The sequence below is a fragment of the Cyprinodon tularosa genome, unplaced genomic scaffold (genome assembly GCF_016077235.1).
Source record: "Cyprinodon tularosa strain WSP-4 unplaced genomic scaffold, ASM1607723v1 ctg30, whole genome shotgun sequence".
NCBI classification, from domain to species: Eukaryota; Metazoa; Chordata; class Actinopteri; order Cyprinodontiformes; family Cyprinodontidae; genus Cyprinodon; species Cyprinodon tularosa.
The window spans coordinates 3,581,955-3,608,905 of NW_024039008.1; the positions used below are offsets into that span (position 1 = coordinate 3,581,955).

General features: G+C 36.8%; 1 protein-coding gene across 1 annotated transcript in view; it reads left to right on the top strand.

Moving 5' to 3' along the window:
* The window catches only part of ptprsa (protein tyrosine phosphatase receptor type Sa), a 197,162-nt gene that overhangs the window by 70,329 nt on the left and 99,882 nt on the right, over positions 1 to 26,951 (top strand). Inside the window, 4 exon segments of the mRNA XM_038291557.1 lie at positions 3,997 to 4,142; positions 7,238 to 7,379; positions 22,111 to 22,299; positions 25,201 to 25,209. Coding sequence (XP_038147485.1) covers positions 3,997 to 4,142; positions 7,238 to 7,379; positions 22,111 to 22,299; positions 25,201 to 25,209 — 486 coding nt within the window.

The following is a 26,951-nucleotide window of genomic DNA, read 5'->3' on the forward strand; positions in this document are numbered from 1 at the left end:
GAGTTCACACAATCATAAACCCCATACCCCCTGTAGTAAATGCAGTATAATTGTAATTCTTACACATTCAGCTGAAGGGGTGCTTGATGGTAAATACACACAAAAGCACTGTTATAATTAACCATAAACAAATGATAATACACAAGCAATTTTTCTGTGTAGTATTTTCTCCGTTTCTTTTGTCCTCATTAATGGTTAAGCCATTAGTATATAGTTTCTGATAGATGATAAAAACCATTTTGTGATTTTCACTTTTTGGAAAACAAAACTGGGGACTATAGAAAAAAGCATTTCAGCTCACGGGGAAGTGTGTAATGCTGGGTCTGGAATCAATGACTATGGCGTCGCTGAGATGAAGACTTCGCATAAAGACCAAAACAGTAAAACAGTGTGTGCACTCACATTAGCCATTGTACAGTGTGGTTGCTGTAATCAAGGCTGCACATCTTTATGGAATGATTCCGGCAGAAGAAAGTTTTGCCAGACACGATGGTGGCCCCTGGATCAAGCTCCTGATTTTCATGAGACAGACGGGAAAAGTCATTAGAAAGTTCTGGTGAATTTCCGAACAAAATCAAACCACCAACTTATGCTAACTTGACTTGTAAAAAATTCTAATTAATTGGAAAAAACTGTCTATTGGAGGATGAAAAACTATATTTTTGCACATGGATAAAAAGTTTTGCGTAAAATCCAAGAAACAACGTACAACTCATGTGAACTTCTGTTATCACAAGCACCAATTTCTGCAGTCTAAGCCATAGATGGGTCAATGTGAGTTGCTTTTTCTAGCTAATCCATACTGGGCTAGGAGTGCAGCTGCGCTGTAGTTAGGTTGAACCTGACAGAAAGACCCTGGGTGATTTACTGCTAATGTTTTGATATTGCTTACATCTGATATGGTGGGGATATCTGGTTGTTATTAGGAATAGTTCACATTACATGCAGTCACCTCTCCACCTGCAGTCCCACGGGGCCTTAGGAGTAACCTTGTATTCTGCTGTGCACTCAAGTCAAAAGCAAATACATTACCAAACAGATTTATAGAGCTAGCACAAAGTTATATGGGTACATTAAGGACAATGAAGTATCATTTTACAGTTCAGACAACTAAGTTGAGTCAAGTATGAAAAACGTTTGTGTTTGATAAATCTATGCCTAGAAACAATTACTCCTTAAACTTGTATGAGCCTTATTTATGTTGAGAATGAAAAAAATATGAGTTTGCAAATATAAAATTGAAATAACTATCTATGGAAGAACTTTTCCTTGAGAATAATCAAATTGTATTCTAGTCTACTTTGACTCCTGAATGGATATTTTTTCCTTTATTTATGAATGAATACCATCTATCCTAATTTAACTTTATTTTATTGTAAATAATTAATAATATTATATATATAATTATTATATAATTTAATTCCTAAGGTTTTTCTTCGATTCCTGGTCTTTCTGCATGGAGTTTACATGTTCTCCATGAGCTTGCGTGGGTTCTCTCCAGATACTCCAACTTCCTTCCACAATTCAAAAACGTGAAAGTAAAGGTTAATTAGCTTCTCTAAAGTCCCCTTAGGTGTGTTTGTGTGTCAATGGTTGTGTGTCTCTGTGTTGCCCTGCGAAAGTCTGGCGTCCTGTCCAGGTTGTAGCCCCCTCTTGCCTGTAGACGGCCAGAGATAGGTACCGGCCTCACCGCGACCCTAGACAAGGATTAAGCAGTAGAAAAAGGATGGATGCTTGATTCTCTTGTGTGAAAGCTGCTGTGCAAATTATCCTTGATTACTTATTGGTAATGGTAACACAAAAACTAATTTATATAGATTTGCATCTTTTAAATAATGAGGTGCAGGAATATCTATAAAGCCTTAGGTTAAGCCTTTGTTTAGAAAGTGCAACTGAAAGTAGTTTTGTTACTTTAGGAGTATCCTAATGTTTTATAGATGGAAATTAAAATGGTTCTGAACAGGTTTTGATTAAATACACGTCTCTTTCATAAGGTGTAGACCCCGTGGCACATCGTTTTGTAGAGCAGCTTAGCATTTTGCACTTTTAAATAAGAGCTAAAGTTTGTGAATTTTAGGAAAACTTTTTGACAAGTCGTCTAGCACTTTTAATGACTCGCACATTCTTGACAATTTTCCAGCTTCTAGACCTGTCACCTCCTCTCGCCACCATTTCAGCATTCTTTCCAACACTGACCTTTCCACTTGCTCCTTTTCTTGTCCTGTCATTCATGACTGTGTCACATTTCAGTTTTATTTCTGTCCCATCTGTTTTTTTCTTAAAGTTTTTTATAGCATTTATTTGGATACATGGCCATTTTATTTAAACCTCAGGTAATACTAAAAAAAAAACTATATGCAGTACATTGTATTAAAGAAAAGTCTTGAATCTGTCAGAGGATAAATTCAGACAAACATCCAGGCGTTCACATTTATTCTACATCTATCTCATCTTGCGAAGCAGGAGAGAGGGGGAGAATGCGCCTGGGTGGAAATGTCAAACGGTCCACGGGAAAACCAATCAAAGACTGCCGGCCTTCAGAAAGAACCGCTACCATGGGCTTGCTGTGTGTAAAGCCCTTTTCTGTCTCAACAGAGGGCAAATTGTAAAGGGAGGTCAAATCTGGAGGAGCTGTGTTGTGTAAAACCGCTCAGTGATGTTCAGGATGGAAATTGAAAGTGTAAATTGCCCGAAGGGATCATTTTTATGCTAAAGGAAGATGAGGAAGGCAACTTCCTGGAGGGCTAAGGTGCTCATATCACACTACGACTTTTCTGTATGCTTAACATATAGAGCACTGAGAAATATACAGTTGATAGAAGTTTTATTTTTTTGGGTTGATTTCTTTTCAACAGTTTAAAAGCACTTTTGATGTTTCAGCTTTCCTTTCACACTACCAGCACAGGCACCATAACAGTGGACTGAACTTAAATGGCTCATAAATCACATATACGGCATTTAGCTTTAGAAGACTGAGAAAATTATTTTTTTTGTCCTTTATAGTGCCTATCAATTCTGTTATAAATGAAAGGGTCATCTGAAGGGATGTATAGCGGTTGGTTTGATCTCTACAGAATATTTACATCTGAAATGTTGGGCTTAATATTTGGAGGCAGTGAGTTAAAAATTTGAATGTAGCTGCCCTATTTTCCAGAGGCACAGCACTCACCCTTCTTCCTTTCCTCTGCCATGTCTCATGCCATTCCTTTTTGCTTCATTCTCCTTCCTCACACCTCTCTGCGCCTGATAACGAATGCAGGAATTCTCCCTCATATGTGTTTAGCAGTGCTCAGAGACCCGTGTCGGCCCGTGGTCCCTCAATTATTAATTTGATGTTGTGCGCTTGGCCGTTTGATCATTGCCGTATATCTGTGTGATTCAGATTTAACAAGTTCCCCAGGAGGCTGTGTTTCTTTTTTCTTCTTTTTTTTTATCCAGTTTGTTCTCTTAAACCTACTTTAACCCAGACTTTTATAAAACTTTTGATGGACAGAGATGGATAATTTAACAGACATTTCTCAGTTGTTAAAAAAAAGGCAGCGTATATTAAGTCAGCGGAGTTCAGCTACTGATAGTTTTGCACCATGTCCAGTAACAGAAACTGTTGGTTATTACCATAAAGGGGAAAACTCCCTTTCATGGGGTCATAACTTTAATGATCTTTTCCAAAGCCTTTCGTCTCCACCAACCGTTGTCCTTTGTCTATTTCCTTGTGGAATGATATATATGTAGGCCTGTAATAATCACGACCTGGGCATTCTGATATAAATTTGAAAGTTGTAAAGCACTGCAGTTTGAGCAGTGGATTCAAATAAGTGGCGTAGAGTGAAAATTAGATACAGAGCCAGATAAGATGTGTGGATGCTAGCACACCAACTCGGTTGACATTTGGAAGTGAGTTCTTTGTGAAATGTAATTAAAGGAACTGAGTTAGCACCAGTGCTGCAGCATTTATCTTATGGCCTGTGGTAATGTATGTTTTTCTTTGCTCTCCAGCACCGCCGCGCTTCACTAAAGTTCCCGTTGACCAGATTGGTGTCTCAGGGGGCGTGGTCTCCTTTGTCTGCCAGGCAACAGGCGACCCCAAGCCGAAAGTTAGTTGGAACAAGAAAGGAAAGAAGGTGAACTCTCAGCGCATAGAGGTAAGTTTGTGAAATATGCTGTGCCTTTCTCCTTTTTGCAGGTGTGCTGGGCTGAATTAATATGAGGAGACAGAGTATTTGTTACTGCCATGTCATACAGCACTAAGCCAACAGATTACAACTCTAATTGCTTGCATGCAGGTCTTGTAAAGTAAATTAAAAAATCTAACCTCATAAAACATATTAGAATCAATCATTTTGATGCGTGATACTGGAGGACTACTTCTCCATGTTCATTTGGATTTACAGCAAACTGCATGAAAGAATGTACCTCTAAATTTCAATGTAGAAGTCACAAACATTGAACTTCTTTACATTTTTTATCTTTTTACAAACACAAATTACAATTATATTTTTAGTACTTTATGCAATAGACCAGCAGTAATTATTGTATTAATGAATGGTTCACAGGCGACGTTGGCTTTGGATGTAGAGGTTTTGTCCTCCATCTGGTGGGTTTCCGGTTTTAGCCCCGACGCTGCACAAATGGCAGCAAAAATGTATTGATTGGGCATTACAGAAATATGATCTTAATGGATGAATAGCAAGATTAAGCTGAAGTTGGAAAAAATAGAACTTAGTAGTCGGATGAGTTCTGCCTAAAGCCATGTAGGGAACACAGTAAACATAAATTTTCTCTTGTTTATCAGAACATTATAGTGGGTTTTGGTATTTTGTTACCACTGCAATTCACCCTGAACACACAAACTCCATCATGATTCATGATGGAAACAAGGAAGCTATTTTTCTTAAGAGAAGGGGAAGCTGGTCAGATTTGATCAAAGAAGGAGTTAAGGTAATTAAAAGGTAAAACTGTTCAAGACTTGAGATTAGAGGGAGCTTCAGATTTCACCTTCCAGCATAGCTTATTCATGTTAGGAGCTATTGATTGAAATTATGAGCAACGCAGGTAGAGGGATAACTCAAAACACTTCCAGATGCAACTGCAAGAAAAACTGTGCTGCAAAGAGGTGGCTCAGAGGGGAGGGATTTTTTTATTTGCACATTATTTTAACTTTGATTATATTTATGTGCTATTTGGTGTTGAAAAATATATGTAGAAGGTAGTTTGTGGTTGTAGTATGAAAATAAATGAGAAAATGTCAAGATATATGAATATTTTTGTTTTATAAATGTTTTGACTTTGAGCTTTCCTGTTTATTGCCAGTAGTCTTCTTTCATTTTTAATTTAATATAAGCTTATTCGATTTTTTATTTTATTTTTTTTATTTATTTTTTTTTTATAGCTTTCCTATCAAGATTTTTGCAAACTGATGCAGACCACTGTCATCACACCTTTCAGGGATTCACTTCTTTAACCTTTAAACATTAACACATCCATCATTAGCTACAGCTGCACAGTAATGAAATGCAGAGCATCCCCCTTCCTTTTTGCACTTGACTGACTCTGTTATTGTCACATTTTTCCGTAGCTTTTTTTTTTTTCTTTTCCTGGAAGCAGCCCTGTCTGCATGATTATGCCTGTGCGTTATTCATGATGTTTGTTATTCACTTCTCGGCAGGCATCCCAGATGGCATCTCTAAAAGTCTTGACTGATGCTCAATGTCTCTTAATTAAAAAGTTGCTTTATTTAACAATGACAACAGGGACAGCACTCAGATCAATGTGCACACTCGAACCCGCACAAATCAACTGGCATCATGAGGGAAACCATGGGTGAGGGCGCGAAAAAGGAGACCCCCCCAGCAGAGAGCAGCAACCACAGGAAGACCAGAATCCCAACTGAAGACAAAATAAAAAGTCTTATTTTGTGCTTGCTCCTCCTCTGCATGCTATGTGGTAAACAAAGCCAAGGGGGCGAAGGATTCGAGCCAAACGGACGCTTCATTTAGTCGGACAAGAAAAAAATGTTTTAAAGTGGGTTTTGAAGTGGTAGTTTTATTTTTGTTCTTATCTCTTCTGCCCTCTAGACAGCTGCTTTGATATTGATCATGTTGCCATGCTCGGCAGTGTTTTTAGCCTAATTAGCGGCTCAGGCTAGGGATGTGCTTCACAGGAACAGCAGAGCTGCTGAAGACTCCTGTTTGTGTCTCAAAGTCACACACTGCTCCGACAGACGAGCAATAAAGCCTTGGTTGAAATCGTATAAGCTTCCATTTAGGAGGCTGACCCTTAAACTGCAGCATTTGCTGAGGCTGACCAGTCTATCCAAATGGAGACCAAATAATTATGTTTCAACAGCTAGAAACATTTTTTCTCCAGAACTGTCACCATTAAAATTTTACTTTTGTACCTATTGGTCTATTGATAAATGGTGAGATTAGGCATGGAAAAGGATATTTAAATCAAATGATGGCCAGATTCTCTAAATGTAATATTGATTCTGTCCCTCACAAATATCATAAATTAATTTAAACAAAGAATAAGCTTCTGTTTGTAGCTACCACAATCCTAATCCATGAGATATCTGTCTTTGCTGTTCTGAGTTCTTTCAACTAAACCAAACAAAAAGTAAAAAAGAACAAAGAAAAAAAGCATTATTAAAGATTTAAGCAAGATCAAAACAAAAAGCACGAACTGTGGAGGAAAACTGTTCTTTTAATGATTCCCTTCTTTCAGAAGAATATACCAAAAATGTGGGGCATGTGTTTACATTTATCGATCACAGCGGTACCATCTTCATACTTGTGTCCAGTTGACCGTTTCAATAAAATGTATTAATCCTGTTATGATAACAATGACAAGCTAAAAACCATATAGTGTGTATGTTATCATTACAGCTCAGTTCTGATAACGCTTATTTACTGTGTTTATATTTCAATATCCTGATTTAGTGGAATCAATGTTTTATTCTATTAAGCGGTATAGTTCCACGACTTACTGGAATGGCTTTCCTAAAATAGCAGATCATATAAAAGTAAGCAAAGCAAAGTAATTTATTCTAGATTAGAAGATGACACTATATTCCTAGATAGTTTATATTCACATAGAAGTCCCTCGAGCTCCATGTAACCAATGGTTACTACCTTTTTCTGGTGATCTGCTTTACAACAAAGTTAGAATCTTTTGGTATTTGGATTGAAATTGCAAACAAAAGCAATAAAACTTTTTGTCTTTGTGCTTCATTTCACAGACCATTGAATTTGACGAGGGTGCTGGCGCTGTGCTCAGAATCCAACCTCTTCGAGCGCCACGTGATGAGAACATTTACGAATGTGTAGCCGAGAACAGCGCAGGAGAGATCACCGTCAATGCCAAGCTCTCCATCATCAGAGGTAAATCTTCCACCCCCCCAAAACAAATACAAAGGCAAAGAAAAGGATATCTTTGCATGAGGTTTATCCATCGGGTTTTAAAATATCATGAGGCATTTATGGCGGGAATTTTCATATCCAAATGGTTTTGAAGCTTTTCAGTCACTGGACCTTATTTAGAGTGAAAGAAAGAAAGTTAATTAGAGAGGCAAAAAAAAAGGAACCCAGAGCAGGATTTACAGAAAGTAAGTAGTTTTCTTTTTTTAATAATAAAAAAAAAAACCTTCCTAAAATGTATGTATTTCTCCATTTAATTTTGTCTGGGTTTTTCTAGTAAAATTTCAATTTTCAAAACTTTGACTTCATACATTCAAACGATGTCAGATCTGTGGTTAAAATACCCGATTTACCTGAACCATGATAATATTTGTAACAACTGGGGAATTTGCTACTCCACTGTCTTGGAAATTTTAAAGAATGTTTGTTAATTACAGAATTTTTTGATTGTACTAATCAGTTGTCATTCATGCAATAGCTGAAACTCTCATTAGCAGCGCTTAGATTCTGGTGTTGAATTTGATTGATTGAGCATCCAGTCATACTACAGCAGCTGACAGATGTGCCTGGGCATCCCAAAGAAAAAAAAAAAAGAGTATCCACAGATAAAGCAGCTGTACCATAACAGTAGGATATGATAAAAAGAGCTATTTGAGATTGAGCATGGATATAATATATCTAAAGGTGTTCTGAGATTATCTACGGTGAGCAAACGTGCTGCCTCGTACCAGACTGTGTCTTTTTCATTCCACCTTTGTTTAACTGATTTCAGTACATAGACCCGCATGGTACAGATGTCTCTTTTTTCCTTTTTTCTACTCTACTGCCACCTGCCTTGATTCCTGGGCTCAATTAAGCTGAGCTAATGCTGCCTGGCTGGCAGCACAAACACTGTGTCTTTCTAGATGTCAGATCCCCCCACCCTGCTGTGGGCAACATTTTACTGTTAGGAATATAGCGCCACCTTCCCCAAAGTCGCTCAGGTGCAGATATGCAGTTATTATTTCAATAACTTTGATGGGACTAAGCTATTTAACCATTTTCTGCCCCCTTTTAAGCTACTTGTATATAATTACCTTAGAAGAGCTATGCCTCCCACATTTGTTTTCTTTTCTATCCAAACCCCCTGGAGACATTTGACTAATGTCTCAACCATTTGTAAATGTGAGACAGGCAGATGACAAAGCACATAATGTAAAATACAGAGCAAAGGTTAAAGACACCACAATCAGGATTTTCCCTGATATCCTATTTTTGCATTTTGTAGATGTTTCATTTTCACACCTTCACACCGCTCCTCAAAATTATATATATATGTTTCATTTAAACGGCTATTAGCATCTTGTTTTAACATTTAACATTGGCTGAAACAACTAATCAGATTAATCGATTATTGTAATTAATTTTTTGTGATTAGATTTTTTGCTAACTGGAGTGTAGAGACTCTAAAATGTGCCTTTAGATGACAGAGCGACCCATCTTGGGCAACAATTTTAACAAAATTGCAAAGAAAATATATAAACTTTTCGTCAGTCAATATGCTCTATCCAGAACTCCTTAAGTGGAAAAGTTTTAGTTTCACCTGGTTTAATTTGATTTAAAAAATCATCTTTAAGAAACCTTTTGCTATCAGATTATTAATCTATTAATCGACAGATTAATCGATTTGCAAAATAATGGTTAGTTGCAGCCCTACATTTAGCAGCTTGCTTCACTACCAGCAGTGTTTGGAGCCATCAGTAGTCTTTAATGTGATGTTTCTAAAAGGCAACTGTAATTTAAAAATCTTGCAGGTTCTCTGATACATAGATGCTAAAAGCTTTGAAAGGATAGAAAAAAGCACCTCTGCCCTACTCTGCATTTCCTACTTGTCATTTGCTAAAATAATTGCCTTTTTTAGTAGCAACATGCCAAACCTGTAGTTCATAGTTGAAAGGCATCACCTTCAGGTAGTTTAAATAATGCTGTTAAGTATTATGAAAAATATTCAAATTTTCCAATTTGCAGTGGATTAGAAACAAATTAAAATAATCTGATACAGGTCACTATATGATAGGTTGGTATTTTCACACCAAAGCTCAATTTTGTTCGCTCCAACCTGGAAAATCCATAGACAGGCAAAAATTCAGCAGCGAACATTCAATGTGGAATTTAGATTATATACCTTGGCACTGGTACACTAGGGTCTTCAGAAGGAGTACAGAACAAATCCACAGCTTTCCACACAAGCAGATGACAAATGTGAACTTATTAAAATCAACCCCAGAGCCTAAAGGAAGAAAGCGGGTCTCCTGTGCAGTCGAGACAAAGCACTGAAAAGGAAGGAGGTACGTGTGTTGATGGAGGAGAATTTGACAGATAAATGTCTATGGAGGATAACAGAAAGGCCCTGTTTTCTATCTTTAACTAGGCCCAAAGCTCCTAAATTAACCATTTAATATCAGGAAAGAACCAAGGAAGACTACGTTTGTAATGAAACGTCTGTCAAGAAAATGCAGGAATGGAGATTGTTGGCGGAAAGTAAAGAAGACGGGGAAAAAAAAGAGTGACTGCACAGCAGAAAACACAGGGATTTAAAATTCCAGAACAGTTGGCTCAAGATGAAATGAAATGACAAAAGGTGATTTGTATGATTGGCGGCGGAGAACAGGTGAGGAGGACAATAGCTGAACATGAGTTCTTGGAACATGGCAAAGGATTACAGGATATAGGACAAGGCACAAGGGAAAGATTTCCAGTAAACAGAGGGGATGTGGTTTGGGATTTAGACGGGCAGAAAATGGGTCGCCACGATGGGTGACTTGGCTGGAGAGCCATGGCACACATATGGGAGAGGGCTCAGCTGCATCCACATTTGACCACAGATTTGATTGCATTATAAAATTCAAATGCGCAGCAGCATTTTGATCAGCTATGCATTAGAACCATTATTAGTGTAGTAGTTATAGAGATGCATGAGTTCCACAGAGCATAGCTGATTATTCACCTAAACAAGACTATTTTTCTCAGACAATCAAAATGTATGAAACACATGCTTTTATACTTACAATGGGAAAGGGTGTCTTACATTTATTATGCATTAAGTCTGGTTTATACACAAACATGCATAAAAAAGCACTTTATGGCAGTTTTATTATAGAGGGAATGGATTTACTTTGACGAAATGCAGGATCTTGTAAGGATTTGAAATGAAATTAATAACAGTCTAGTGAGCACTTGTAAGGATATGCAAGTACCAGAGATACAATGATGCATTCTAACTACATGCTTGCGTAAAACTACAACTCAAAAATGTCTGTCTATAAAAAACAAAACTGTAGAGCCTTATTAAGCCTTTTTGGTACGTTTTCTGAGTGTGTTCACATATTTTGATAGCAATGGCGGGTGTCTTTGACTGTGACACCTTCTTGGCTTTTACCTCACCGCTACAGCTGAATACCTAAGATGGGGGCCATCTGGCTCCACTAAGACTTTAACAGAGTCCTCTGGGAGTCCTTGGAGGGGGACATACAGGCGTATGAAATGCACTCTGGAGATGACATGACTTGTTGGTTTTTGTTGTTGAGTTTTTCTTGTTTGTTTGCTTGTTGTTTTTTTCTTTATTTCTAGTTGCCTTTATTCCCACTATGTTTTACTGTGTCATAATAAAGGCTAACCCACCATTGGAGGACTGTCAGCTCCCTATGTTTTGGGATGACAAGGAGTTATCCTTCCCTTGAGTAATTCCCTGTTGACTCTGCTGTAGTTTTACTAAGTAAATTGGAGCTGAAATTGGATTCTTCTTAAAAAATCTTAGGAACTTTGATTAAATCTTTTTTTTTCATCTTTAAAATATAGTTTTTTTATTCCATCCTTGTGTTTGTGTTGCCCCAAAACAGATCCCAGCCTGCCAGAGCAGGTCTTGAGGCAGAAGTTATTGAGTCTGTTAAATTAAAGCACTGTGTGGAAGCTATTGAAGTCTCTGCTTCGTTCTGTATGACCCAGAGGGCACCAGAAACTCTCTTCACTTCATATACACAAACATTCAAGCTCATATCCGCTTTATTTTCTCCTGCCACTCCCAGTCAGGTGGAACCAATCAAACGTATCCCTCTCTGATTCTCAGCATCAAACACCTTCCACACCTCTAGCTTTTTCTTCACTTTAAAATATGTCGGCCGCCTGGTTTTTATCCCTTTGTTGTTTATACTTGTTTTATCAGTTTTGTTAGTTATTTTCACCTTAAATCACCCACTGATCATGTTTTAGGCCTAAGGAATCTTTTCTTTTTTTAGAGTATATCTAAACTTCTAATCAGCAACATATTTAAAAGTTACCACCAAATAGCTTTAATTTGTACTGGCCTGATACATTTTTTTCTCAAGCTATTAGAAAGTTCTGTTGACATTAATCATCATTGTTGGATAAAGATTGAGAACTATTTCATATATATTTTTGGCCTTATGCTTTTGTATATGCTTTATTTTTTCTTGCTTTTCTTATTATTATATTGATTTTTATTGGAGTTGTGTTAAAAGCTTCATGTTTTCTTGTGTATAAATGTGTATAGGAGAGATTTTGAGCTGTAGTGATGCCAACTATGTCGGACTGGTTTGCTTTTAAGGTGTATATGTCTTAACTGTATATGACCGAGAGATGAAGACAAAGAAGGGGGGGGGGGGGGGGGGGGGGGGGGGGGGGGGGATGAGAGAGGGAGACCAAGAGGAGGCCAGCAGGCAGGCACTGGCCAGCTGGTAATGAGACAGTGAAGAATAAGCTTGGCAGTATCAGCACCAGATCTGTCTGCTCTTCCTGTCTGCCTGCATCTGAAATGGCCTTTGCCCCCTTCCACTTGTCTCCAACTGTTAGAGAAAGAGCAAATATGACAGACTGCAAAAGTTAGGCCATAAGAAGAGTTGAAAGGTTACAAGACTAATATAACTGAAAAACGAATAAATAAGATGGCAGCATATGTACACCTCAGTCTACTGTAGTCCTGCTTATAGGTTCAAGTGCTCAAAGGGAAGTTGCTGGTTGTGATGCAGAAACTATTACTGTAGCTTTTACACTGCTTTGCTCGTCTGAGATGTTTTTGAATTACATTTTTGCTGGCATACCTGGCATGGTTTGAGTCTTTTAACTACCAGTCATGGCAGGATGAGGTTGGTCAAGAAGGTACGTGTCAATGGATGCTTGACACTTACTGAAAAAGAAAATGTAATGGCTCTCAGAGCTTATACCCTGACATTCCTCCCTGTGTACCTAAATAAAAGGAGCTGCATTGCTTTGTTTACCTGAATTATCTCCGCCGTGTTCAAGATAAATTAGTCTATTTTAAATCCAAACAGCTTTTACCACTGCTGCCTGCAAGCTATTTGTTTGGAATTTGGCTGGTTTGAGATTTACTAGAGGACCAGTATTTTAATGTTCATATAGGGGTTACTCATGGCTGAGCTGGAAATTCAGTGCTGTTATTGGTTTAGCAGAGAAGGGCAGTGGGGCACAGGCAACAAATCAATAGGTGGATGTTCACCACATAGATGGCTCGCTTGCACCTGATCTCTTATTGGAAGCTTAAAAAGTTTTATTTCTTTAGAAATATCCTCTTTGCTGTCCTTGAATGACTTCACCATTCTTCTTACTCCCAGAAGCTCTTTCCACTTATCTTTTACCTTTTCCCTCCTCATGCATCACTTTTTACCCCCATACCAGTATTTTTCAGTTCTTTATGGCACGCCATCAGCACTCTGCTATCAATTTTACACAGTGTTTTATTCTACTGATGATTGCAGGCTGACTGGAGCCTGTCTCAGCTGTCATCATGTAAGATGTAAGGTAAAGCCAGGACAGTTTATCAGTTCCATCGCAGGGGTTAAACAGAGTTTTCCAAAACAAACAGCAGTGTAAACACTAAGCCAAGCGTCTGGGCAAGTTAGGATATTTTCTTTTCTCTTGAATGAGGAAACTATTGTTACTCAAGCAATCTAGACAAACAAAAGGATAACAAGCAAACTTCTCACAGTTCCAAAATGGAAACTTTCTTGCTGTGAGTCAAGTTCTATAAACACAACATCAGTAAAACCTAGCTTTTCAAGTTAGAGATAGATGGAAAAATACACCTTAAAGAATTACATATACAAGAATTACCCATTACAAATACATTACAATAATAAGTAATTCAACATCATGTTTGGTTTAGATAATTCAGCCTTTGGACTTCATTACATGTTTGCTTCTAATTAGTTGAGTATGGAATAGTGTTGCCTAAATAAATATGTTAATCTATTTGCTTTAATTGTGTAATCAATGATGTGGAGAGTACACACATATAAAGGGCCACACTTATCCCACTAAATGTTGCATGCAAATGCACAGGGTATTTAATTGCTAAAAATTTTGAACTCCTAAAACAAAACAGCAATAGAGTTATATCAACTTACAAATGTTTAATAGTTAAAAAGGGAACTATGACTCTTTGCACCACATCAGATGAGAATAGGGAGAAAAGGGTGAGTCCTGTTGAACCTTAAGGAGTGATGACTTGGAAGGGCCCAGCTCATGCATAAAGAATAGCAAGGGGATGTGGCCTGAACTGCCAGCTTCATGCATATACATCAGCCAACAACCCAGGTGACTGAATTCATACAACATGGGGGTCATGCTGGAGCACCTCAGGGCTGGAAGTTGATGAGACTTAAAAGTCCTGAGTGCTTTAGAAGTGCTGTGTGCAGGCCTATTGCGGTAAAGGTTGAAAGAAGAGCTAAGTAAGGTGATTATTATTCATTCCTGTTTGACGGGAGATTACAGCTCAGTTAAAGAAGAGAGAGAAACTTAAAAAGCCTATAAATGTATAAAATGTTTTATGGACTGTAGAAGTAAATACAGTTTTAACCAAGACTAACATTCAAGTGTTGTGAAAGCTGAGAATTATTTTGCATATGTGTTAATATTTGGGTGTGAATAGGACCTTAAAATAATTGCTGAAATGGAGAGTTAGCAAAATTGTATTCTGATTGAGCAGCCAGAGGTGATGGGGGTATAGTGACAACAAATGTTTGTTATGAGATACTATTTGCATTACACACACATAAATAAAATCTTCATTGCTCTAATAAAGCAAAGAACAAAAAACATTCTTCTTGAGCATTTCCCCCTTTGTTAACGCTGCTCAGGGATCCAAGTAGATTTAAATTCACATGGTGTTGATATAAAAAAACACATAGAGAACTTACATAATTGCCTTGTAATACCATGGCAATCCAGACCTTAATTTAATGAATCTGCCAACTAAAATGTTGACATATTCAAAGGAAACAGAAAATGAATATGTAATATTTTCTCTGGATATAATTTAAATAATTTATTGGTAGTACTTAAAGAATGTTTAGTACCACCTTTTCTCGAGCTGGTAGAAATAAAGTATTGATAGTTATACAAAGGGATTTTTTTACATTTAGCAGAGGATGATCAGCCCCATAGTTTATTAAGCAGCAAGAGACATACTGCTGAGAGCGAACCATCAGTGTGGACCATAAAGTGCAGACTCTGAGCTACACTCGTGCAAAGTCGCATTTATGCATAAGCACAGCTTGGAGATCAGAATTTTATATATATATATACATATACACACAATAAATTAAATTACAATAATTAAATTTTCCTTAATGAGGATTGATTTCTTGTTAAGACCAATACTCTCTCTGTATATGAAACTGTTTCCTTAGTCTAATCCATAAACCTCCCTGAAATAACTTTGTGTTTGATATTGGTCTTTGATTGAAGTCTTGACATTTTGGGTGTTTTGAAGGCAAGATTTTATTTTTTTGGCAGCACAGTGAAAGAGCTCAGCCCTCTTATGCTGTTGAGTTTTGGCTGGGGGAGCCGGGACAGCTTAGATTGGCCTTTGCTTACCATGATAAAAATGTAGGTCTTTTTTGTTGTGTTTTGTTTTTCTATTCAGATAGACAATAAATTCCCCCAAACCTGTTATTGCAGTTTGTGCAGTGCTAAACCTATCAATTAGTCTGTGCGCCAAAATACTGGTTGAAAACCTTGCGCATTCTTTTTCATGTTCTCATCAATGTGGGGTCAGATAAATTTGTCACTGTAAATCGTTTTCTTATAAACTTTATTTTAAATCACTTTGTTAAAAAAAAAACTCTTAAAATGTATTTTGAAGAATGGCAGAATGCATATTAGAGCTCATATTCTATATAGTGAAAGGATAAACTAATGTAGCAGTAAAGTAAAGGAATGAAGCTTAAATGAATATAATACAGCTGCACTGCTTTCCACATTACGTCATTTATTGGCATGAGTTTTCAAGGTGCCCACTAATCTTCATTAGACAACCACCTCTGCACATATATGTACACACACATACACACACAACTTGAGAAAAGCACATTCATAGCAGACCACCTTTTAAAATAACTGGGTGACTTTTCTTTATAGGGAGGCATTACACATAATGGCATTGATCTCATCCCTTTGCTCCCATGGACACTGTCTTACCCCAAACTCCTTGGGGGTAAGATATGTGTTTAAGGAGATATAACCTGTGTAAAATAAATTTCCTCTTGCTGAGGTAAATTGATCATTGATCTCCATTATTTTACTGTAGAATGCAAAATCTTGGAACAGACTTACTGCAATTGATCTTAAATCTTAATGTATAACTTTTACCCACCAGGGAACTGGTAGCTGGCAACACTGCACAGTCGCAAAATAAAAGTTCTTTGTGTTTTGGAATCTGATTGCAGACAAATTTACAGTAGGTCAGTGGTTTAGAAGTCATGGATTTACTTGTAAAAAAAAATGTCCAATTAACCTGTTTTTCATTGAAAGCCTGGGAGTTAAAGCCCAGGGATTTGTTTTAACTGGGTAATGGTATTCCCGGGTAATTTGTCTGCATGCTTTCCCATTACCCAGATCATTTAGCATGAGAAAACTGCACTACACCTTCAGTCCAGCAGGTGATGGTAATAAAAATGCACAATTGGTTACGTTCTCGAGCTTGAAAAGTTTATTTAACTTTTTTTTTTTTCCAACCTGCATGTAGTCAGAGTTGCTTTATAAAAGAATGATTCTTTCAAAATAACAACTAAAACTGATTAACCCTTTAATTGCCTGGTCAACCAAAAAGTTTACCATTTGGTCAAGAAAAGGGGGTTTGGCCATTTACAAGGCAATTAAAGGATAAACACAGTTGTTTTCTTTTATAATAAAAAACAGGTAAATAGCAGATATAAACATCAAAAACATAAAACATTTTTTGTCAAATATTTATTTATTAAACTTAGACTAAATCTGCAAGAAATGAATGTCTTAATCATAAGCATATATTTACTGCATATCAGATAGAATCTGTAGAGAAACTCACCAAGGAAGGATCCCCATAAGTTGATAGACGTTCAACTCGTAAAATAAAAAAGGTATATTCTTACATTTAGTTAAATGGTTACACTCTACTAATTAAGGTTAACTTAGGCTTTGGATGCAACTTATGATTGTATAAAGACTTTTTCAGAGTCATTTTTAAAGAAGAAACAGGATCCTTGAAGTAATCTTAAAAACTTTGATGCACTTCATTTGTTTGTTTATTAGTCACATAATTTACTCTAGGATTTTGTTATCTTCATTTTGATTCATACATGCTTCTCTAAAGCTTAGATTCTACTCTGGATGGATTTTTATAATTATTTGACTGAGGGGAAATAATGCAATTTAGGAGCTAAAAAAAACATTTTCTTTGATGTTTAGAAAATAGGAGAGGCATCTTATCAGCTTACTATTTTATGAAGACCATAAATGCAGAATTAACCAAACTTTAGTTGACTTACCGTAATATAACCAAATTGCACTTGGGAAAGTAAGTAATAGGTGTTGCCACTAGGTGATAGCCATTAAAAGTAAAAAAAAAAAAAAATCATCAATGCCTAAGGGTTAACATTTCGAGCCTCAGAGACAGAACCTTTTTATTATGTACATATTAAGCCACAGTACCCTATGTGCATATTGACATAAGAATTTAGGGGAGTTTGGTAACACACCTTGCAAATTCTGCTTTTTTTTTTTTTTTTTTTTTTTAACAGAACTTTTACTCACCCTTACGTCCCTCCACAAAATGTTCCCCCTCTTCCTGCCTCTCGTTTGCTCATCCTGTGTGCTTCTCTAGATTGTATTTTGGGAGATTTTGATGTAAATGTTGCCCTTGGTGGCTAGATGTGCTGGGTGCAGAGAATACTAATAGGACATCAGATGTCTTTCTGGGAATGGAGTAGAGAGTAGAGGTTGAGTGCTGGTTGTATAATAACCCTTATTCAGCTGAGATGGCCATCTTGGAGAGGGCTATCGGTGCTGGGGCCATAGACACTGTGATTAGATTTCCCCTCTGTTGGTATTCTTCTCTGTCCCTGGATCTCTCATTGCTATTGTTCTACACATGTTCCTTCATGCAATTTAACATGAGTCTAACCGGTCATTTTTTACATGGAATTTCACAAAAACAAGAGAAAGGATGCCTTAAACTTTGTTCCACCTGTTTGAAAGAAAATCAAGTTTAGGTAATATTGTTATTTCAAATTGGCTTTTGCACATTGTGTGCAGTGACTATTGGCTGTTAGATGCTTTACTCCAGTACACAGAACTAAACAAAGAAAGACAACGAATATTCCCCATCACAGATAAATATCATCTTACCTAGAGTATTTGATAGTATTTGATTACTTTCTTTCTTGAATCCACCACTAACTAAACTATTATTAAAGAGCAGTAGTAAAAAATATAGGATTGTGTGTCTGCTGTCTACCCTGTAGTTAAAACATCCTGGTAAATTAAATATTTATCATTCTAACACAAATTTATTCTGGCTTATAGGTTTATCAAACTTGTATCTCATCAGTGTACCCCTTTCTATTCATAAAAGGTAACTTATGTCTTTGTTTTTATCTTTTTTTTCTGCATCTAAACCCATGATGTTTATTATCTTCATTTTGTGTACTTTATAGCTCAAATTAGGTTTGAAGTCTCTCTGTCCTTCCTGTGCTCTCTCTGTCTGTGTCCCCATAGACCCTCTGTGGTTTTAGTGCACATGCCTGCTCAAAGCCTGTGTCTCTACGCTGCAGCACCGGGTAATCAGTTAACCTGATTAGGCTGCTGATGAAATTAAATCATTGCTGTAAGTGAAAATAATAATATGAGTAATAGGTGCGGGGTATGGTGGAGCACATCATAGCGCTTTGCTGCAGTCCCAGTCTGCTGGGATTCACCTCTCCCTCTTCATCATTAGTTATGACTCTCTCCACTCTGGGAGATCACTGATGGCTCGGAACTCTGTACTTCTAAAGCCTCTGATTTTGGCTACGCTTAAAAATTAATGGCATTTGCAGTATGATAATGTCAACAGCTCATATGCAGCATAAAATCCTCACCAATGCAAGGCAATAACTTGTATTAGTGATTTATTCGCTTGGGTAGCTGGGGAGCAGAGAAGTGACACCTAGGGATTTAATGGCATGTGGTATACTGTAGCAAACTGGCTCTTGCAACTTTATTAAAGGTTTCAGGATTTTACAGGTCAGGCTCTAGAAATGCATGTGCCTTAATAAAGTGCTCATTAAAGGAGATTTTAATTAGACTTCTTCAAGGCATGACTGAGGTGCTTTCATTCCATGCGTCTGAGCTAGTAGTGGAGGTAGTCACAAAGTTGAAACAGCCCTTGCTTGTATTACAAAATTGACTTCTTTAATTAGAGATACTTTTGTCACTCAAAGTATAATGAGGTGAGGGTGACCTTGTTAGTCCCGCCTTTGAAATCAAGCTCTACCAGCTCTTTATCGCACTGACAAGCCTTATACGTCATACCAGTTTGTCTGACCAGGCTTTTTTTAAATTTATTTCATTTAGCCTCTTCATATCTATTATCACAAAATGCAGAAATCATAGAAATACACTTGCTGTTCTGCTATTGAGACGGACCCCTTTGAGAATTCCAGGATACCATGCATGTCAGTTGCCTTCATATCCAGGCTGGCTAACCCTAAACTTCCACTCCCTCGATGAGTGATCTATTTATTTTGCATGACCGCCTTTATCGACAGAGCCTGTAAGCTTCAGGGCATGAGATTGTATCTGACTCTATTTCCAGGGAAGCAAGCAGCCAACATGCATGCCATTTGTCCAGGAAAGCTGCTGGTGCTGTATCAGGTCAGAGCAGCTGTAATAGTGGTATAATCTATCTGCAGATCCATAATCCTAGGATTCTTGTTTGCTCAGTTTGCTTGTTTATCCACCTTTTCTGCCCTATTTTAGCCCCTTTGCGCACATTCCCTCCGTCTTCTGCCTAATCAAATTAGTTTCAAATCCACTTACTCAGTGTGTATTCTCGTCCTGCTTTTGGAGGTCAAATGTCAAATAATGTAAGCGATAGCAACTACCACAAGACGTCACGTCCCTGTGACAGAGATTACTTAGGCAGCCGACTCTCACTCTTCTCTCTCTTTGCCCTGTGGGCCCCCGGGTCTGATAGGCACGACACGCCGCTCCTCAGCTGAAGCCATGTTACGTGGACCCCACGATGATTTGAGTGAACTATTGATTAACTCTAGCTTCCACTTCTAGTTATTTACACCAACGTAGCATCTCCAGACCTGCTGCATTACGTTAACGCACAGTCTACTTTGTATTTAGTATATAGATATGTACTATATATTGTATATAGTATACTGTATTTTTTTATATTGTGTATATAACTATAGATTCAGTATTCCTTATATATGTCTAATTTCTCTGCACCATTAGCACCAAGTCAAATTGGCAATAAATCTGATTCTGATTAATATATTCATTACCTACTGGTAAAATTGCACAACACTACTTTAATGTGGCCTGTACTAGCCTTGGTTTTATGCTTTCATACCATGAATTTAGAGGGATTTGTTGTGCACATAGGGCAGTGGTATCAGATGTAATACTCGGAGTGCAGGGCAGAGCTACTCTTTTGCAGATAGGCTTCTCTAACAGATGGTACTCATAAGAGGCATACACAAGTGCAACACCTTTGATGGTATCTTACACATAGATCATCGATGACACTCAGAGAAGGGAGTTTGTAAGAAAAAACGTTGTGTACCTTTGTAAAGCAAAACGTTGGCTAAGGCTGCTCTGGGCTTCAGATGAACAGGTATAAAGGAATTACAAAGGGATGGTATGAATAAATAATGAAGAGGAAACGGCTTGAAACATAACAGTGTAAATGCCTGCACTTTTTGACCCACCGTTAAAATATTTACTGTGGTCTTATATCAACCTAGCAGACAACCTGTCTGGATTCGGACTGAAACAATCTGATTCTTAGTAAGTTTTTATTAACAGAACTGCATCTTCAGTGATAAACAGAATATGCCCTGATTTAAAAGACCAACTAAAACGGTAACAGAGGATTTTGTCCTAATTTTACATAAATTATATTTCTGATTTTGCCAAGAGGCCGCTGTGATGGCTGCAGTGTGAATATGAGGTCATTGGTTTGCCAAATGCAGCTCTTTTGTGCCACTGGTCAGTATTTCAGTCAGTCAATCCTCTCCCATTTGGGATGTGGCCTTGAGCTTCAGATGCATATTATAGCTTTGGGTACTTCCCTTGTCATCTGAGAATGAATCACTGCTCTGGCTTCAGTCGGAGAAAAGGTCAGGCAATTTGACCCATGGGACTAATTGCCCAAAGACAGTAGGGAGGAGAGCAATGACCACAGAATGCACTAAGCCGTCATCTCTTAAACAGAAATTATTGTTCAATCATGCACGATCTGCTTTAGGAAATTACTTGTTTCTGGTGAGGAGTTTTTTTTTTTTAAGATATGAAGAGAAATATTAATGAAAAATGCAACTGCAAAAAAATTACTCCAGTGTAATATGCAATGAGCTAATGGTCCTAATAAAATGTTCAAAAGGTGAAATGATATGATGTATGATAGTGATATTTGAGTTCTTCCATTAATCAGCTTAACCTCTCTTTAGAATAAAACATTGGGTCTTGTTATCTTATAAATAAATAAAAACATTCCTTTGAATATATGCTTGTTGTGACTTTATTTATTGTATAGAACTGGATCAAGTCAAATAATCAATTTAGTTTTTTTCTTGGTGATGTTCGAAGTATTACTGGTTTTAACTGCAATACCCACAAAGTGCATTGTAATTTGTCAAATTATGTACCTAGTTGTTTGCATCAGTTGAGAATTGTAAGGCAGTAAGGAAGTATTTAGTTTTGAAGATTTTTCTTTTCTGAACCAAATCAAAAAGGTACATCAGGTACTTTGTTAGTTGCTTCAGTCTTGCATGCAGGTCAAAGCCACATAATCAAGTTGATTTTCTTAGATGTACTGTCTGTGCATATCCGTGCATTTCCATCCCTTTTCAAATGATTGCTTGTTAATTTCAAAGACGTTTTGTCTGATTGTGATTCACTCACTCTCTTAATTTCAATATATATATAAATTGCTAAATGTCGCGTTATTAGTCACTATTACATTTTTAACGTTTGCACCGTGACGGAAGCATGGATTTGTGACGGTGATAACTTTCTGGGGCTGTTAAAAAAAGGACACCAACTCCAAACAAACTTAAAATACATAATTTTTGATTGGCTCACAAATAAGTTTTGAATTCCTGACTTACAGGCTTTTCAACTTCCCTTTCCCTGTTTTTCCCCACAGAGGACCTTCTGCCACCAGGCTTCCCAAATATTGACATGGGTCCTCAACTCAAAGTGGTAGAGAGAACTCGAACAGCCACCATGCTCTGTTCTGCCAGTGGGAACCCTGACCCAGAAATCACCTGGTACAAAGACTTTCTGCCCATAGATCCAAGTGCAAGTAATGGACGAATCAAGCAACTGCGCTCAGGTAAGACGAGTTTTAGCCACATTTTTTTGTTGTGTTACATCTTTCCCAGCAGATTCCACATTCCAGCTATTCTGATAACAATACATATGATTGGACTTTTTTGCATGTGTCAGTTATTTATGTAATAGTAAGTTAAGTTAGAATGGAAATTTTCTGACATTGATTCCAAGTGATATGTTATGAGCAAACTAGCATTGGGAGTTTATAGTTGAGGGTTAAATAAATTTAATTATCCCAAAACTGTGTCACTGTGGACAATGACAACAATGTTCACATTCTGCAGTGCAAACTCTCATGTGAAAAAGCTTTCTTGTTCAGATTGATTAAAGCCCACAGATTGCCCCAGTAATGCAAAGTCTAATTATATTGCTAATTAAGTGCAGGCCCTGCAGTGGCTTTGGGCAACAGGGGTAGATATTTTCGGTCGATGATTTGTCACCATTTGAAAAATCAAATGACTTTCATTTGATTTGTTGCTGCAACCAGAAATGGGGGACGAGGTCTCTAAATAAAGATTCTGACACCAATGAGTTTTAGATTTTATTAAATCCCCTCAAAGGCTGTACATTCACAGAATTAATGATACATCATCTTATTATGAATCCCTTACTAATGAAAAACATGTTCTGAAACATCTTTTATATTGTTTTTTGTTTTTGCAAATATTCTTTTTTATTTCTCAATACAGAAATTTGTGTGTTTTTTTTATATTTTTTGCATTACTCTAGATTTATTGATTCCATGGCAACAAATACAGTGTTATCTAATTGTATCATTACCTCTAGAACTTTTCATGTTTTATATCTTTAACCACAAATGTTGGATTGGAGATTGATGTGATAGCCCATCAAAAAGTCATGCACAACTGTGGAATAGCATTTTATACATTAAAATATAAAAGTCTCTTTTAACTTAAACAAGGCAGGTTAACCGCTTGCCTTCAGAGGTCCAAATGTGTATAACTCAGTCATAGTAAATGGTATTCTATAGAGACCTTGGGAGCTTTCAATAGAACCTTAGTAAATGAACAGCATCATGAAGGTCAAGAAACATAGAAAATGCGTCATGTGATGACATTATATGGATGTTTAAAGACAGTTCTGGGGTGTAAAACACAAGCTTTGAAAATCTCAAGGAGCACTTCAATTCATGATCAAGGAAGTAGAAGAACTGCATTTGGATTGGTGACTTAAATGACGTCTTACTCAGCTGCACACTTCACAATACTTGCCTTTATGGAGAAAGGGCAAGGTTGCTTAAGTATAAAAGGACCCTTCTTCAGCAAACCTTTGGAAGCTGGGGTCCTCGCAAATGAGACCAACATTTAACTTTTTAGCCTATATTTGAACTGATAAATGTGACATAAACCAACATGTCAGAGAGACAGCTTAGCTAAACATGTAGATAGACATCAAAGCATAAAATGAGCTATAGCATGACATAGACCTAACTCTATTTTAGAAACTAAAGACTGCTGTATAGAAACTCCTAAATCAATGTAAGCGTAAGGTATTTCATAAAGAATTATTGTGAAAAAAATCAGTCTCTAGATACAAAAAGTTAGTAAACAGGAAGATCTAGAAGAAGAAGTGAAATTTTAGAATATATTGATAAAAGGGAGGTGAATAAAAATGCAAATATCAATTATCAGATAGATTTATAGTTTTATTTTAAAAATATAGATATTTTTTTTATTTCCTCTTGCTGTTATACCGCCTAGTGTTGGTCTATCACATCTAATCCCAATAAAACCAATTGAAATTGATGTCTTTAATCTGAAAAATGTGAAAGTTTCAAAGGGTATACATTCTTCTGGAAGACATAGAACTGATTACCTTAGGCAAAAGTTATTGGTTGTGGATAAAGATGAAACATTTGAACATGAATCCTTGAACATACAAATGTTTGTTCATTTATACTCTATATTCCTTAAACAATACAAGCTTTTTAACTCATATCACACTTGAACTGATTGTTTAAAATGTCCATTATACATGTTAACTACCTAAACCCAGCTTAGTTGCCAAATTTTACTGATGAATTACAATTTGCTAGTTTCAATTTATATGCATAAGAATGTCCTAGAATGTCTTTTGCATACTCTATGGTCCTGTTTAGATTTAGCCCATTTAATCGTAAGATTTCCTGCAATAAATATTGGGCTATAAAACTTTGAAACTTGTTATAGATTTTCTAAGTAAAACCGGGACAGTTCTTTTCTTCAATTTTGTTACACATTTGTTTATCCCCATCAGCATTTTTTATTTTAGTGGGATCATTTAAAGGGTCAACTACAGCTTTTGAAAAACAGTTTTACCTGTAAAACTGTACAAATCTTCAACTTGTTCCTTGTGCCTTTGTGAGTAATAGGCTTCTGTGGATAAAATAAATTTAGCTTCCAGTGTTGTCTAACCCTTGTATCATCTGTCTCTCTGTTTCATGATACCTTGAAGTCTCTCTTTGTGTTTCCTGTTTAACAGTTGTCCTGTTGTCACTCTCTTTGTTAAAGTGTTTTGTCTATGTTGGTGTCTGAAACTGAGATGTGCTTCATGGCACATCACAAGGGCTTCAAAAACCTTGTATTTACTTTGATTCATATGACAGTTGTAATCAAAAAGGAAATGATAAAAAAAGTTAAACAAACTAAAAGATAAAAAATCCTCTTAACCTTTGAACTAATTGCTCTAATATAATTATTAAAAAATAAAAACCATTAATAGCAACTTATACTGTAAATATCAAGTTGATGCTTTAATATGTAAGGGTTAGATAAACAAAATGGCTAACTAGATTCTACTTCCTTTTAAGTATTTGGCGATTCTAACCTAAATTTTGTCCTAAAATAAACTCTGTTGTTCTTCTTTTCTTTCTAATTACTTCTTCTTGCTTTGTCATTTTCAGAAAGATTTGGTAAGTGACTTGCAAAGCTCATAAAGCCAACCCACTCTCCTTGAAGCAGACGGCATATTAGAACCACCTCCCAAAATGCATGCAACCCTTGCTCCCCAACCCTAACCTTTTTCCTCTTTTTTTAATGTCCCCCCCTGGTCTACTCAGTTCATTCTTAATCTTTCATTTTGGTTTTCCTAACTCTCACTAATGTGAGCCTTTACTTGTATTACCAGGCTACGCTTTACGTTTTTCTTGCCAAAGAGGTTTCCATTTTTAAAATAGAGTTAATAAGGCATTATACTGTAAGTTTGCCATAAATTTAGCATTTTTAAACAATAAGTAGATTTGTGAAGTCTTCCCAATTCTGATCAGCTGAAATTTGTCCCCCAGAAGCTGGAACATAGGCCATCAATAAAAATGTTTTGGGAAAGATTTATTAGCATCACATATAGATGGTATAGAAATGAATTATGGCCAGATTATAATCTGTGGGCAAAGATGTAAACTCTATTTATTCACCATCTACTTGACAAATCACAACATGGAAACAGACTAACTTCTACATGCAAACTCATATATTTCAGTTACTTTTTAGTTTTTTATTAAAAGTAAAACATGTACAATAAGTTTGTTTCATCAGAACACATAAATATGAGATCTTTATGTTTGAATCCATTTGCCAACATAAGTTTGGCTTTTAAGGTTGCATTTGCAGCAATGATGGCCTCTCACTAAGTGGTCTTCCAGACCGTATCAATGTAAGTTTTGTTTAGTTTGCTGTTGTAGGATTTAATAAGCTCACTTTATGCAGAACTGGTCTCCTTCCTGCTATATGGTGTATGAGCAATAGATATGCAATTCAAACTTGAGTACAACTGTCATGCCTGTTTTTACTTTTTTACACATCCACAGGTATGCCTTTTTGTAATTTAACTTATCATGGTTGCAAAGCCATGAAATATGCATCCAATAATCCCCAAAATATGCAATCCTGGTCTGCAAAAAAATGTATTAAAATTTATTTAAAGAAAGCCTTTAATTTTTTTACCCTCATTAATCATGCATTTAGTAAATATAGATTGTTTTAATTATTAGTAGATTTTTTGGGGGGTCATGATGACAAAAACAAAAGGATCAGGTCATTGAATTGGGGTGATAGAAACTAGCTGTTACCTTTCCAGTCTTTTGCTTGCTCTAGTAGATTTCATAACCTTAAACTCAATTTGATGATTTATTTTCTATTTTAGCCTGTTAGAAAACTCTGGCTCTGCCATATACCCTTTTAGAACAAAATATAAGTAAAGCCATTATATCAAAAGAAAAACATGTTTCCAAGATAGCTCACTAGCTGGCAGACTTGCTGGCAGACTGGTTCCTTATGTTCAAGACCATGCTGTGCTGGTGGGGCAGTGATATTTGAATCAGGCTCCCCTAAGGTGTTCCTTTAGAGGTGTGTAGGGAGCCTGACATTTCTCCCCAGTTCCCATGGCTGCAGACCCCAGGCCTTCACTGGCCTTGTCAACCACTATGATTCACCACAGGCCACAATGACAGTGAGAGGATGAGTATTCATAAAGAAAATGTTCTTCTATATTTTATTGAAAAAAACAAAAGCACACCTCAAACTGCAGGATCGTCACATTCACAATTTATCATTGTGTGTTCTGAGTCACACGTAATATCCTTAAATTTACACTCATGTCAGCATCAGAGTCGCTCTGGAGAGAGAGGCTGGGACCTCTGCAGATGTAGTGACAGTA